At 45.8% G+C, this 15,534-nt stretch overlaps 1 protein-coding gene across 2 annotated transcripts in view; it reads left to right on the top strand.

Annotated features, from left to right (window-relative positions):
• CDKL2 (cyclin dependent kinase like 2) overlaps positions 1-14,994 on the top strand; it is a 510,980-nt gene extending 495,986 nt beyond the window's left edge. For both annotated transcript variants that reach the window (XM_069630571.1, XM_069630572.1), the window contains exons 11-13: positions 4,595-4,712; positions 4,951-5,057; positions 14,279-14,994. In XM_069630571.1, the coding sequence (XP_069486672.1) occupies positions 4,595-4,712; positions 4,951-5,057; positions 14,279-14,338 (285 nt within the window). In that variant the 3' untranslated portion in view covers positions 14,339-14,994. The remainder of the gene's footprint in view (positions 1-4,594; positions 4,713-4,950; positions 5,058-14,278) is intronic.
• Positions 14,995-15,534: the final 540 nt, after the last annotated feature.

Raw genomic sequence — 15,534 nt, 5'->3', positions numbered from 1 at the left:
CTTAAGTTCCGGAAACTCCTCTTTGCTTCCTCCTTCTCTCTCACTCTCCCTTGCTAACCTCCTATCCTTTCTCTCCTGCCTCACTCCTCCTTCCCTTGCTAACTCTGTGCAGTTTTTACCAACTGGTCGCCTGGTTCACCCTAAGAGCCTCACAGGTCCCAGGCTACCCCACCAGTCTTTGCACTTGCCTCCGGACCTCTGCACTGTGCTCAGACTACTGCACTTGCAGCATGTGCTCTTAACTCAGGGCCTTGCTGGACTGGCTGCACTTACCCGCCCACACAACCCCACCCTCCCACATCTGTCTGTTCACTTTCATAACCCGAATTTACTATGACTAGTAAGATCTGCCTTGTCCCTTTCCTTTATTTTCCCTCCTTAGATTAGTTCCAACTGAAACACTGCATGCGCATACACTAGGAGAAATGTTGTTAGGCCTAGTACGCTAGTTACTCTTTTGTTAGATCATTCAGAACTTCAAGGCCTAAGAATGACTACTGTATTCCCTTGCTGCCTTCCCGCCGGGAAGCGTTTTGAAGCACTTCACTTGTGTATAGGCGCTGTACAAATAAACAATAAATAAAATAAATAAATACACAGGGTAAAGCAACCAAAGTATAAACCAACAACACTCTGGCCACCTCCATTCCAAACTCCAATCAAAATCCCAGTCACTCCATTCCGAAGAACAAGGAGACATGCTCCCACCTACCTCGTCCCTTTAACGATCTACGATGAGGTCAAGCAACCATACGAAAAACTCAAAGCCCGTTGCAAGCCTAACAACAGACACTCAAACAAAGGACCCAGCCCTAACTCTCAATACACCACCATGCCACACAATCCCAAAACAACACCCTCATTCATCCCGGTGCCAACAACTAAGGTGCACTGAAACACAGCACATCCTTCATCTTCTACTCTTCTAATACAGAACAAATGGTCAAGGTTCAAAAGGCACAGAGCACAGGCACACTCTGCTGTGTACAAGCACACACACAATATGAGCCATCACAAACCCAAACCAGCGGTTTGCTAAGACAACAGGCTGGGTTTACAACACAAAACAAACTCTAAACACAGCTTCAACACACAAGCATTGCCAAAATTCCATTTAAGGTATTGCAAGTGAAAAAACTAAAACTCTACTCTAACGTAGTCCAACCCTCATCGCCAGTGTAGCGGGGTGAAATGAAAGTCTAATATTGCAGGTAAGGGAAGTGAAAAAGGTATATACATCAGGTAAGTCCAAGGATAAGTAAGTAGGAAGGTACACAGGAGACATCCACCGGCCTCCACTCTCACAGGCTGCTTCACTGCAACTGACATCCATGGAACTCACAGGGGCACTCACACCACAACATCCACAGGCATACATTCCACCGGGCATTCTCTCAAGCAAGCATCCATGCATGACCAAGGCAGGGAACAGAAGACTCAACTTTTGCATCGTTAGTACCAGGCATGGGGGGGCAGCCTCTCAGCCAATGAGAAGGCTCGGAATGGAGGCATTACCAGAGGTAATCCCCCTCTCCGAGCAGCCTCACGGCTGGAGGCCACCATCTTCCTCCACCGTGTAATAAGGTAAGTGGTGTCCCACTTCCCCTCTCCCCTCCCTCCTGTCCCCAGCCACAGAATTCCCTCCCTGCCCCCCATCCCCACTTACCTTAGTTGAAGTCCATCTCAGGAGCGGACACTTTGGGAACACTTCTGTCCCCAGCACGTCTGCTACAGGCCATTATGGAAAGGAAGAAGGGACTACACGTAGTCCCTTCTATCCTTTACATGGCAGCCATGTTTTGTTTACTTTTTTAATGGACGCCATGGAAAGATAGAAGGGACTACATCTAGTCCCTTCTCCCATTTCCATAGCGGCCATTTTTCTGTTTACTTATTTCAGTTTTTTTCAATGGCCACCATGGAAAGGGAAAACAGACTTTGTTTCCCTTCCACGGCGGCCATTTATTTTGCATTTTTTTTCTTTCTGTTCCAAAACCTGTAGCTTTTCGGAACAAAAAAGAAATACTTTTAGTACCCCTGTCTTATGGGCCAGGGTAGTAATAGCAATAGGCCTTGAGCAGGGGGGGCATTGGGGCATTACTACTTCAGGTAATGCCCCGGGAACCATAGTTACAGGCACGAGTGAAACAAAGGCCTTAACAAAGGTCCCGGGGCATTACCTGAAGTGGTAATGCCTCCCCCCTGCGAGGGGCCTATTGCTTAATTAGCACCCGGGCAGGGGGAGTGAAATAATGAAAGTGGGGTTCTTCTCTCAAGTATCGTACAGGACACCAGGAAAGTTATATGTAAGATTTGTTGTCCAGTTGTACACTTAGCCCAAGTGTAATGCAGGAAGAAACACTGGCCCATCCACTCCAGCTCACTCTCTCTCCCTAACTGTCCTCTTAGAATCCCCAACACTAAAAGCACAACATTCCAGCCGAACATTCCACACAGCGAACATGAACCACTTGTGGATAGGCACGTTATAAATGCCTTATCATATCATATCATATCACATATCATAGCGTCATAGTTCCACAAGGCACCAGCACATTACTACAGGCAGCAACCACTCAGGTGCCTTGGATCGTGGGCTGAATACCACGATCCAAGCCCACGTTCCAAGCAACCTGAAGGCTGTTTCTCCCACCCCACATCTTCCCCCACCCTCCCTTCCCTTCTCCTTCATTTCCCCGTCCCTCCCACCCCCACTTACCTGATGGCTTCATCGGCAGCAAAATGATCTGCACCTGCATTGGACCGTATGCTAGCATGTACTGTCATCTAGTTATCTATACATGTGTGGTTCTGTAGAGCTATTTGTGACACTTTTTCATAAACAATCTCCAGGCAGGCATCGAAATCACGGAGGACCTTTGGGCAATACGGAAGGAACAACCATACTGTTTTAAAGATGTTTAAAAAAAATCACATTCCCTACGAAATGACTGTTCTGGTTGAGTGGGGGCATGTAAAGATGCAAACCCAGGGAATGTACTCACCAGGAATGTATCTAGCATTTCTGGTGAAGGGCACATACCCGTAAGTGGCCATTTGGTGATGAAATAAAGAGCAAAAAGCAACTCACCCGTTGCTTTATATGCCCACTTAAGAGCAAAGTCTTTAAGGCTTCAGGGTGGCTAGTGCGAGTATACACGGGTATACACCAGGGTCTCGTATGTTTACTAAGAGCAGGAAAAAACATATAAGGGACACACAATTCTTAATTTGAGCCAGATGGCTAACAGAATCATCTCTTAAAAGTATTCGGTAAGTTAATTTGAAACATACTGGAGAACAAACCTCCTGCTCAGCTGCAATAGATTATCTTAAACTGCAACCTAATATCATATTTACACATTTATTTTTATATAACTCAAGACGTGAATATTACATTAATAAACTAAAATACACAGATAGAGCCACGTAAATAACAGTATCAACAAAGAGAGGCCATCAAGTGCAAATAATGCAAACAATTAGACAAACAAATTTGACAGATACACCCATCACTGATCATACATTTACTGCGAATGAAAAAATGTTGAATTTCAACATCCCAATGCAACCCCATATATATGTGGTGGGTGGGGTAAAGTGAACAATATATGTGTATGGGGTAGGGGTGGGCTCCGGGGGTCTCCCGCCGCACATATATGAGGTGAAAAGGGGGGCATACACGAAATTCAACATTTTTGTCATTCACAGTAAAATATTTGCAGTGATCACATAGATCCCAAATTTGATACGTGCATACAAAATTAAGAACAGTCATGCTCAACTAGTGTCTATAGTCCAAAGTGCATAGGTGCTTTGCAAAGTGCATAATGAAAAAATCCGTAAATGACTAATCCGGCACGCAATCACAAGGATGGCGTATCAGTATAATCATAGAAAGACCAGACCTTGTATAATTGTTTGCATTATTTACACTTGATGACATCTATTTGTTGATACTGTTATTTACATGGTTCTATCTGTGTATTTTATGTTGTTCATATAAGATTCAAATGTGTTGATTCATACAAAAATAAACATCTAAATCACATGTACGGGTGTTGTTTAAGATAATCTATTTCAGCTGATGTAGGTGTTTGTTCCCCAATATGCTCCCAATTAGCATACCGAATAGTTTTTAGCGATGATTCTGTTAGCCATCTGGCTGAAGTTGCAAAGAGTTGCGTGTCCCTTATATGTGGATGGCTGGTGCTGCACGTGTTCAGGTGGGGCTTCTTGCATACGGACTTGCACCTTGCCTCAGGTTGGGTGAACATTTGTGCCTGAAATCGAAATAGCCAGAATTAAGTATTCCAAATGAGCTGCCCAGCTATAACATTAAGTTTTGAGTTATCCTGGAGGCCCTAGACCTTAACATAGATATTCTGCTTTTTTCAGATGTTAGGATGCTGCATATGTTTCTTCTCTGGTATGACAAGTCTAAAGCTGTACAACATACTTAGTTAGACACGTATGTATGAGGGCGGCTGCCTAGCTTTATATGCTGAGCACTTTCAAAATGTCTGTCAGGGGTGCAACCTCGTGTTAAACTGAGGCTCATTAATAACAATGTCATTAAACCCCTTGGTATTAGGTTGCAAACGACAAAAATCTCCTCCAGACGAGCAAGAAGAAATGGGACTTCTCGAGGACGGACGTTCGATTGCCCGAGTTGAGCCACAGCCACCTTCCGGAACTGAAAGGGGCAGACAGTATGTTCATGTTTTTGCTTTATAATATTTCTTTCTCAATCATTTTTATTTATTTTTTCATCCATCCAAATATATTTAAAGTGCCAGTAAACTCTAGCTTCAGTAGTGCAGGGTAAGGTGGCGCTTTTCTAAAGTTAAACAAACTCTGCTATAGGAAGTGGGGACAATTAGAAACACACCAGAACAATTCTCTTTTCAGTGGCTTATCTGTCGATAGATGCATATTCTTTTCTTGCAGTTCGAAATATGAAATTGTTAAAGAAGGAGAACAGACTAGCGTCAGAATCCCGGATCCCTTCCCTGGCTGCTCTTGACCTTCACAACGCCAGCATGGCATTACAGCAGGTAAGAATGTTTTGTAGAGCGCAGGTTAAAAGAAGGCTTGAAGCGACCAGCCACAGACAGGTATGAGTGAAGATGAGCCTGGCTCCTCCCCATTCTCACAATGAACACATGAGAAGGATAATTTACAACATCTCTTGTCCCAGTCATTCCCAAGCACTTCTGGCACTGCTTTTTCAAATAGAAAAGATGCTTGAACCTAACAATATTGCAAGTCAAACCTCCTCATGTAGAAGAGTAGGTGAGTTTTGCCAACTAGCTTGCTTCAATGTCTAACTTGTAGGACCCTGCTCTTCCAATGTGTGGGCCCAGAAGCTGCTATTTATAGATGTTTTTCTTATAAAGTCGTCACATGCAGGTACTGTGTGTGTGCTGTGGTCCAGGTGATGTGGTATGCTATCCCCTGTACCTGCTATGTGCACACACCTCAGTGCCTTGTTGTTGGTCACTGCCCCCCTCTCCCCCCACGAGGTACTGAACAGGAAGCCCAGATGCAGGGGTGATTTGTTCTGCATTGGCCCCAGTGCCTGAGGAATTCTGGGTGTTTCTCTTTGTTTTCTTTAATGCAAGCATCTCCAGACCATGTGAACACACACAAAATAATCTACTTGAATGGTTCAGTGGTCTTGCAACATGCCTCTGTTACTCTGTTGCTGTTGTTGGCAATTCCTGTAGCTGAGGTCTGTGACACCTGCTTTGAAAATAGTCATCTATTGAGTACTGGTCTATTGTGAATTGGTATCACTCTACCATTCTTCAGTAGGTCACAGGAGAGCAGGTGCATTCGGGACAAACCTGTTGCTGTGGCTGGCCAATACTAGTAGTTATTGACTGTAGTCTAAACATTCTGATTGGCTGGGAGGAGGTCAATAATGATCTCCATGTGCAAATATGCCCTTAACACGCTGCTATTAAGAGAAAGGTGTGCCGATTAGCTCCTCCAAGAAGTGCATGTCTGCCATTAGGAAAAATGAAAATGTACCCCTTGCATAATTGTCTGTATTTAGAGGTGATTACATATTAAATGTCATGCTTATGATCTGCATGTCAGTGCCCAGTTCAAAAGAAGGGGCACCCGCACAAAAGTAAGGTTTTCATATTGTACTGAGCTTTGCACCTATGCAAGACTTGGAGGTGAAGCTCCTTACTTTGATGCGCCTTCCTGAGGTTTCTTACTGTACTTGAAAGGTATTTTTTTCTCTCAAATGAATAGCTGTTTCAGAGACACATATCAACACTGCTTTGGTCCTAAAATACCGGTACTGTAGTCTGTAGCGCTAGGCACCTTATATTATTTTGCCACTTGTTATCTCCTTGCTTTCCAACAAGCCACCATGTATGTGCATGTATGCTCTATCCACAATGTGTGTGGGTGTCTAGGCCTGAAAGTAGTTCTATTTGTCCCCAGGCACACGTCATTGCTAGAGCATTGATGTACTGGAGGTTATACAACTTTACTGGGAAATGAGCAGCGGCAGAAGCTGTTCTTTTGATCATCCCCATCATTGATTTCATATAGCGGATTTTCCTCCACCCTTTATAAATTATAATACTTTTTTGTGCAGTACAAACAACATTTTACTTTTTCAGCATGCCCCAATTATTTCTTGAGCTGGTTAGCCAAGAAAACTTGAAAAAAAACAGAGAATTCTCAGAAATGTGCTAATTACCTTCTACCTTAGAGACCCCTAGCTCTTTTTTCTGGACTTTAAGACTTTTCATGTTTACCCTGGAGAGAGTGAGACCTTTTTCATACTCTCTCATGTATTTTACATTGATTTGAACTCTGTTTTTCTTTTGACTTTGGAGTATGACAAACTCCACAGGCATCATCTTTTTACATTTGGTCCCTTTGTTTGTTTTGTCCTTGGCGGGATTCACTGGTGAAGCCCGCTATGGCTCCAGCATGTCTGGCAGGGCAGGAAGTGAGGGAGGTGCCTGAAACTCCCTGTACTTAATCCCCTGGGTTACAGGAATGCACCTAAAGGTGATTGGCCTGCTGTTTGAGTGACAGCTAGGCTGCGATTGAATGGGAGAAACCTGCATAAAAGGCAAGGCTTTTGGCTTGAAAGGCAGAGTCGACCACTGGATGAAGGAATCCAAAGAAGAACTTGGAAGAGACACTTGCTGCAACTCCTGGACCGTTGGTTTGCCCGGTGAAGCCCTGCTGCATTGCTGAAGCTCCGAATTCACCGGAACTAGAGAAGCCCTGCAGAGGACGACTTCTCCCCTTGGGTTGGTGGGACCAATCGACCCCAAGACTAACTCGTCTGGAAATCCTCTCAGAGCTGGCTGTACATTTCTGCTGCAGGAACCGATTGCCAGGGAGAGGAATACCAGGATCGAGTGTGTCATCTTTAAGTCAGATCCGAGCTCCAGGAAGATCCTCCGGACTCCCAGGAAGTAGGACTGACCGAGCAAGAGCCACCTCAACAGAGTGCTGGACCCCAGATGTGAGGAAAGTCCGTTAGGTATCCGAGAACCGCGGTGCTGCTATTCGTGAGAAGCTGAAACCGTGAAGTGCCACTGATCTGAAGTTTGCCCATTGCTGCCACCGACCTTCAATCCGTAGTGCAGGAGTCCCCAGACATCCTCCCTCTTGTCCCCACGACTGAGGCCGAGGAACAACAGGATCTGCAAGACCTACAAAAGGAACAGAAGCCAGCTGGAACCAATTTCTTCAGACCTAAGGTACTGTGAACTAAGGTGTACTTACCTCTTGTTGTGTAGCCCCGCTAGCTCTCAGTTGAGACTTGCCTTGGTTGCTTTTGAAGAGTTGCTTGCACCTATGCCCCTCACAAGCCTCCCAGCATGTGGCCCAACAGTGATTTCATTTTCTACAAAGACTTCTAAGACATTGTGCAAGACTTTTTACTTAACTTCAAAAAGTGCCTCAGCTCCCCTTGACTTTTGCTCAATTGACATTGGCTGTCCTGGATCCCTGAAAGACTCTTCTCACCTCTGACTTTGTGCTTGAACTATCCCTTCAAAGAGTCACACATTCTATAACTTGTGTAGCTGGGAAAGGGTTAATTTTCTTTGCATTGGAGGATTCAAAAGTACTTACCTGCTTAAGAATATTTGTTAACCATTGTTTTATTCCCTAAACATTTCCTTTTGACACCTAACTCAGTATTGCTCTCAAATGTGGCAGTGATGTTTTAATGTCCACAGTGTCCTAGTTATTTAAGTCCCCTCAGGGTGTAGGAAGTATCTGTGTGCCATTCCAAATGGGTATCTACTGATTTATTGAAACTGAGAGTGTGTATTTTTGAAGGATATTTTTGTGTAACATATATTGCCCCCTTATAAAGGAAGTCTTATTCAACTGACTGTTAAATTAATAAATCATTGTTTAATCAAGAAACCTTGAGTGTAAGTGTTTATTTGAATACTTGTCACTGTGAAACTCTGTGTTACGACGCTACAGCTCACATTGACCCCTCTTGAGATAAGCCTGGCTGCTCAGTCACTCTACCAACTTGTGTAGTACATGCTTTTACCAAAGGTTGGGTTAACTAGTGCCAAGAGGACAAGGCTGGTGCAGTCTCCCACAGGGTACTGCATACAATCTTGCCTAACACGCATCATCACCGGAAAAAATAAATGTACATGATAAGGACTTTTGTTTCGAGCTCAGCCATTTAACAAGATATACAAGGGCTCCATTAAACTGAAGATCTATACAAGAAATGTTATTTTTACAAGTACAAAAACTATACAGTAGGTGCTTAAAGCTTGACCTAAATACTTGGGCAGGACAACTATGCACGTTGCTCATTGGGAACTCAGGACCTGCAATCCCCACATCAGTCAAGTATCACCTCCCACCCCTTAAATAGTCACATCTCCTTTCTAGTGTCACTTTCAGTTCCCCTTAAATATCACATTAAGCCTCCCCCTAAATGATCCATGCAATTTTCCTGTGATTCTGTGTAACACTGCCTCCATGCCCAGTATTATCATAATATATCCTTTTATAATGTAAAGAGATCTTCAGGGAAAGTGCTTAGTGAACAGTCCAATAGATATCAACCACCCACCAACACCAGTTCTAGCACCCGTAGTCCTGCATTTTCAATGGGTGAATCATGAGTACCATGTGATGCTGGATAAGACTCTCTAGAATGTAAGAGAACATGTTGGCATTTTTGAGAGTGTAGGTTGATGGCAGGTCAAAAGAATTTGCATAATAGAGCCTTTCTTTTTCTAGTGCACCTTATAATACGATGTAATGAAAAAGAAATTGAAAAGGAGTCAAGCATTTGTGTGGTTCTGGAAGCAGCCACGCAGATACTTCGGCTTCTCGTTCTCTTGTTCACTTCCCTCCGGTGGTGGACCCCTACTCAGGCAAGACACTGGTTTGTGCTCCTGGCCTCCACTTCTCTCCCCACGGATCTTCTCTCTTTCGCCAAGTGCATCAATCCTGTGGCACAGGGCGCTGATGCTTTTCTCACTGCTGAAATTTCTTCTTCTGGGTCAGGAATTAGGTCCCTTCCAACTGCTACTGATTCCTTGCAGGGTAGGACTAGCACTGGAGGCCTCCCTGGTAGGCCTCCCACCTCAGGCTGAGAGCAGTTCTCCTCCCCTCTTGACACTGGCATGACACTGGGGGGTCATAACTTTTTCGCAGTAATACGTCTGGAATTCCACCCAACGGAAAAACGTTACTGCTGTGGTGTGCAGCAGAATTTCCGCTGCCTCACAACCTGTCAGGAACATGCACACACACTTGACGGTAATGGTAATACTAAACAGGACCCTGGCTGTAAATCCACTGATATCTGGCAGAATTACCATTACTGACGGCCAATCGACACTCATTTTGCAGGAGGAATTACCGCTAGCGGAAATAGCATCATCGCCGGACAGGAAGCATGGTGGTGGCCATTTTGAAAAAGTAATTCCACCCTGAATCTCCCACGACTTGTAGCCACCCGGAAACACAAGTCACAGAAAACATGTCCCAAGAGAAGGCCAGAGGGAAGGTGCCAGAACATTGGGTATAAGCCAAAATTCAGCAAAGGAGAGCTCCATGTCCTCACTGATGAGTTGGTTGCCCATTGCGAGGAACTGTACAGCACCCGCCAGAGAAAAACATCTATGTAGCGGAAGTCAGCAATCTGGACATCCATCCGCTAGAAAGTGACGGCCGTAGGCATGGTCCCCCAGGATGGGGAGGACTGCCGTAAAAGATGGAATTACCTCAGGGTCAAAGTGCGCAGAATCCTCTCTCAACACTGAGAGGAGGCACTGACCAGAGGCGGCAGCACCATGGATCCCCTTGCCCTGTCCCCCTGGGAGGAGAAGCCAAGCTCCATCCTCGACATGGCAGTGATTGAGGGAGTTAGTTGAGCGGAGGCTGGTGTCAGCAGCCAAGAGGCAGGAGGTGAGTGTGTCGTCCCACGTGGACAATGCATAGGGCAAATGACCAACCAAAGAATGTGTCCCTTAGCTCAGATGGGCCCTATGGACAAGCTTAGATGCCAGCATGTTGGCCATAAGTATACGCCACCCAATCTATGTCCATGCAGAGCCAGTTGCAGGCATGGGTGTTCCAGCCAGTTGCCCAGGGTGCCACATCAGCCCCACAAACATGCCAGGGGTCGCAGAACAACATAGGTCCCTGTGTACTGCCTGGCCAACACTGTTACTGCATGCATGGGTGGTGTGTAAACTGTGCATGTAACAATGAACAGTAGCATAAAACTGCAATTGCAGCACCCATGTGTGCTATGAAGGGCCAAGTGCTAAAGTGGATAGTCAGGCTGCCTTGGCACCACAAGGGGCAAAGAGCACCTGCCCATTGGCTGAACACACTCAACAGCGACCATACCCACCTTGCTGTGGTCACATGCAATGGTCCCTGAACAACCATACCCATATGCCTACATGTGTGGGATGTCCATCAAACAATTAGCAGGTGTGACTCGCAAGCCAACCTACAGGAATGCACAATGACTGACCACATGTCATTTGTCTCTGTACAGAGTCTCAGCTGACTAAGAATGAGGAAGAGGAGAAGGAGGGTGAAAGCCTGTTGACAGCATATGGCCGGGCCTCCAGGACGACAACCTCAACCACCACCCCTGTAGGGCTAACCGATGGGAAGGGCAGATTTAAGGGATGCCATTGGATACCAGAGTCCAGCAGCAACACACCTGCCAGTGCCAGCGCAGGCACTGAACCCATTCCACTTGATGCAGACATGGCAACATCCAACTGCTTCCCAACAGCTGGCCAAAGTGGTCATGACAGGGGAGCCAGCTGCTGGCAGGCTGCTGAAGCCACCTTGGTTTCACCCACCCGACAGGCATATGACGCACCCATATCACCTTGGCAGGCCAATCTTCATCCTGGGCAGCAGGGCCAGTTATCTGAGGGTGACTCAGACATCCCTTCCTACGGTTCACATTGTTTCAGCCCCAGCCCTCCCATAGCCCTCAACCCATTCCCCAGGCCTCACTGGATGAAACGTTAATGCAAAGGCTTGAGGCGATGGAAAGGTGCCAGGTGCACCTGGAGGCAGTTGCTGACATGCAGTCCCTCAACCTCCAGGCCATCCGGGACTACATTGAGGGTGCCACACAGCAGATTATGCGGTCAATGGAGCATGGCCGAGCTCAGGTGGCTGCTAGATCTGCCGCCTTTGCTGTCTACAGGCAGAGGGTATGTGAGCTGACTGAAGGCATCTCAGCCTTTGGCAAGGCCATGTAGCAGAACATGGAGCTCACAATGCAACACCTCCAGGGGCAGGAAGGATCCAGTTGTGTGACCCCAATCGAGGGTTAATTGCCAACCACCCCAAGGCAACATTCTGGGTGCATTCTGGCCCCAAAGGTGTGGGGGAAACCACTAAGGGGAAAAGGCCACACAAGTGACTTTGAACTTGATGATAGACACATGGTTGTGTTAGGAATGGTGCTGTGGGGAGGTGAAGGGGGATGGTGTGTTGGAGGTGGTGTTGTGGGGAGGGGTATGGGGGATGGTGTGTTGGGGATAGTGTTGTGAGGAGGGCAAGGGGAGGAGGATGTGCTGAGGATGGTGTTGTTGGGAGGGGAAGGGTGTGTGTGACAGCAATGCCAGGACATTTATGTTTGTGTACATCTGTTTAATCATTAATGTGACATTATATACAGTGGTGCATGGCATGTAGAAAGAAATGTGCTCAGAAAAAATTGTCCATGTGTTCCTAATGAACCATACTGGCTATGTGTACAGCGGCTCATGCCGTCAAGGAGCCCGTGAGGTCTCCACCCTCCACGGGGCTGGACGGGAAGGGCATCAGAGACACTTAGCTGGAGCCCTAGCAGATGCAGCCAGGGCACGATGGAGTAAAGCAGTTGGAGGCTCAGCCCAGGTAGGCATGGACCTGGGTATGGCCAAGCGAGGATTTACATGCTGGGGCTCACCTACTTGGAACAATACCTGGGTTATGGAAACATTCCCACAGAAGAAACATGGGCTGTTGCTCTTAAAGCGAACTAAGCACTGTGATGGAGGAGATGTGGGCTGCAGTTGCTCAAGAATTATAAGACCACTGCTGCAGAGGAAAAACAGGGCCAATTTATCAGCTATGCCCAGCCCCTGAGGGGCAGATTAATTATCACATGGATGCCACATCATAGCAGGGGTTTGCAGCCATTGAAAGGAGCGTGTTACCAGAACAAGATCATGAAGGTACTGTATTCTGGATATTCGTTTGTAGGCGAGGACTAAGACATTAAAACATAGACCTATACTTAACGGAGACTGCAGCTGCCAATGTTATTCAGAAAAGAATGTGCTGTGGGGTCAAAGGGGAAAGAAAGAAAGAAAGAAAGAAAGAAAGAAAGAAAGAAAGAAAGAAAGAAAGAAAGAAAGAAAGAAAGAAAGAAAGAAAGAAAGAAAGAAAGAAAGAAAGAAAGAAAGAAAGAAAGAAAGAAAGGAAGAAAGGAGCCCAGGTGAAGATGTGATTAGGGGCCATTGGAGTGGGGGGTGGAGGGTGGCCCTGAAGAGGTATTAATTCGTTTTATTAATAAAGGGGGCAACCACTGAGTGGGGAAATGTAGAGGGCTGACCGTGCTATGCAGGATGGTTTCAATTATTGTGCTGTGTTTTCTTATATATGTACCGTAAGGGCTAAAAACTCCCCCAGCACCCCGGTCTACTGCACCTTATTTTCCCATCAGGAGCTCAGATTTATGGCCCATCTCCTGTTTGTATTAATATCTTCATGTTGCAGGTTGGTCAGCATCCCTTCCTATCTGTGCTGGTCTGGGAGGGTGGGGATGCTTTCCAGTGTGGTCCATCCCTGGTCTGGGGTAAGGAAGGCCTGTCCTTTCCCCGGCCCAAGGCCTGAAAACCTAGGGGCTACATGTCCTTTATCCTTACGTAGCTCGTGCTGTTTTCTCAAGCATCTACCAGCCTGTTTTCTCAAGCATCTATCAGGCTGAGGCATGAATAAGATCTCGTGCAAACGGGATGTGACCTAGGACTTCGGGGTGGACAGCCCCTTTTGGGGTGGGACCAAGCCTGAGTTGCATATGATCTTTCCCCTTTTGTAATGACTTAGCAGGCTGAAAAACGATGGTCTGGGGGCTTGGTCAGAGCTGTGCCTGTGGTTATGATTGATTAACTTTCCAGCCATCTCCTTTTGGTTTTACATGAATAAGAGAAAACTATCATGGAGAAAAAAAACTAAATATGTGGCAGAAGGGTACAAGGCACATGGTGGCTGGAGTGCTAATTCATTTTTTCACCCTTCCTCTGGGCAGTGGAGGGTTCAGAGAGTATTACTCATCTCTTAGCCAAGCCCCAGCAGAAGCTATCCCCTGCAAACCGTCTGACTGTCAAGGCCTAGTTCTGGTCGAGTCTCCTTTTACCTCAGACACAATTTACTGCTGAAGGGTTTAAAAGGAAGTATCTTAGCCAGGAAGTATTCTCCTTGCTCGGGATCACATGAGCTGAAGGGGCATACAACCTTTCTACCATATTAGGGCCACTGCATATTAAAGAAAGACACAGAATAAAGTTGCCATTAATATCAAGAGGCATACCCAAAATACACTGTGTAATGGGGCACACTTGACAAAATGATCATTGTATTTCAGACTACACGCTACTGTAGGGATAACTTGTCCATTACTCTTCATCTGTGTCAGATGTGGACATGTGCTTTTTGTGAGTTTTGCTCGTAAACAAATAGGTTAACTGGAAAAGTAACTTTTCTTTCTCCATTGCAGATATCAGGGAACGCTTTGCAAGATGCTTCCGATGCCAACTTTCCTCGAGTGGAACATTGACCCTCAAACTGGAGGAGCATCAGTGCTCCACCCTCCATGCCCCCTGTTTTTGAACAATCCTGCTGCTATCGAGCAGTCCATTTGCAAGTCAGGCATTTGTTGCTCTTTTGGTGAACCACAAGAACTATTACAAGACTTGAATTTTGCCGAAGGCTCACAAGGGCAGCACACCCTCCTCCATGGCAAGACAGTGTAAGCCAGAAGAGGTGTGGCTGTAAATATAGGACCACGTTTGATAATATAAACAGACATCTTTTTCTAATGACCCAATTCATGTAATGACACACTTTTTGCAAGCATGTCTCGACAGCGCAACTCAATTCTATACAGATGAATGCCCTGGAATGAGGTCAACTAGACACCGCGTTCTTCAACCTCTGGCTATCCAGAGGTTTTGGACTACAATTCCCACGGTACTCACTATTGACAATTCCGGCTAGGGCTGATGGTAGATGTGGTCCAAAACACATGGAGAGCCAAAGGGTGCAGACTGCTGAGAGACACAAGGGTTGCATTGATGATTTTTTTTAAGGTACAAGATGCAATGCTCATAGGAGTTTTCGAGATGGAGGTAAAGTACCATGTAAACTGCAAATCTTACAGCCAGACGTTCATGATAAACGAAGAAATAAAGTTCATAAAAACAAAAGCTTGAAGGTTGGTGTGAGAAAGCCTGCACTTTTGGGTCGGTCATACTGGCCTATTTCGAAGCTTAAATGAAAACTCTTATTACCTCAGAACCTCAAACTACTGTCCTGTTGCCCCACCCCCACCACACAAAATTACTGGAATTCAAAATTAGGGGGTATTTCATTATTTACTGTGCAGTGAGTACATTGGCTCTCAATGTTTTTTGGGGTCATGCTAAGAAACGTCACAGTGCTCTGGAGCCATGTGCACACTGGACTACTTCTGGTATACACATATACACAATACAAGTACAAATGCATTGAAATTCCACTTTTAATAGGTACTTGGCGGAGGTTCAGCTCAACAAAAGCTATTTGTTTCTGGGAAAATAATGTATTTCTATTCGGCTTCAACCAAGTACCTCCTGGTCTTCTCATCCGAATACGACAGTTCCGAGAAGCAGAGATGCAGTGATATAAAGGAGGTAAGCGAACTTTCTCTTTCAACGTTCTTAATTGAATAAGTGCATGCAATGGTGTGGTGTAGAGAATGGTGAGGAAAAGCAG

This window comes from Ambystoma mexicanum, chromosome 6q, assembly GCF_040938575.1.
Source record: "Ambystoma mexicanum isolate Mex_15411 chromosome 6q, UKY_AmexF1_1, whole genome shotgun sequence".
Taxonomy (NCBI): Eukaryota; Metazoa; Chordata; class Amphibia; order Caudata; family Ambystomatidae; genus Ambystoma; species Ambystoma mexicanum.
This window is presented reverse-complemented; position numbering and strand designations above follow the sequence as displayed.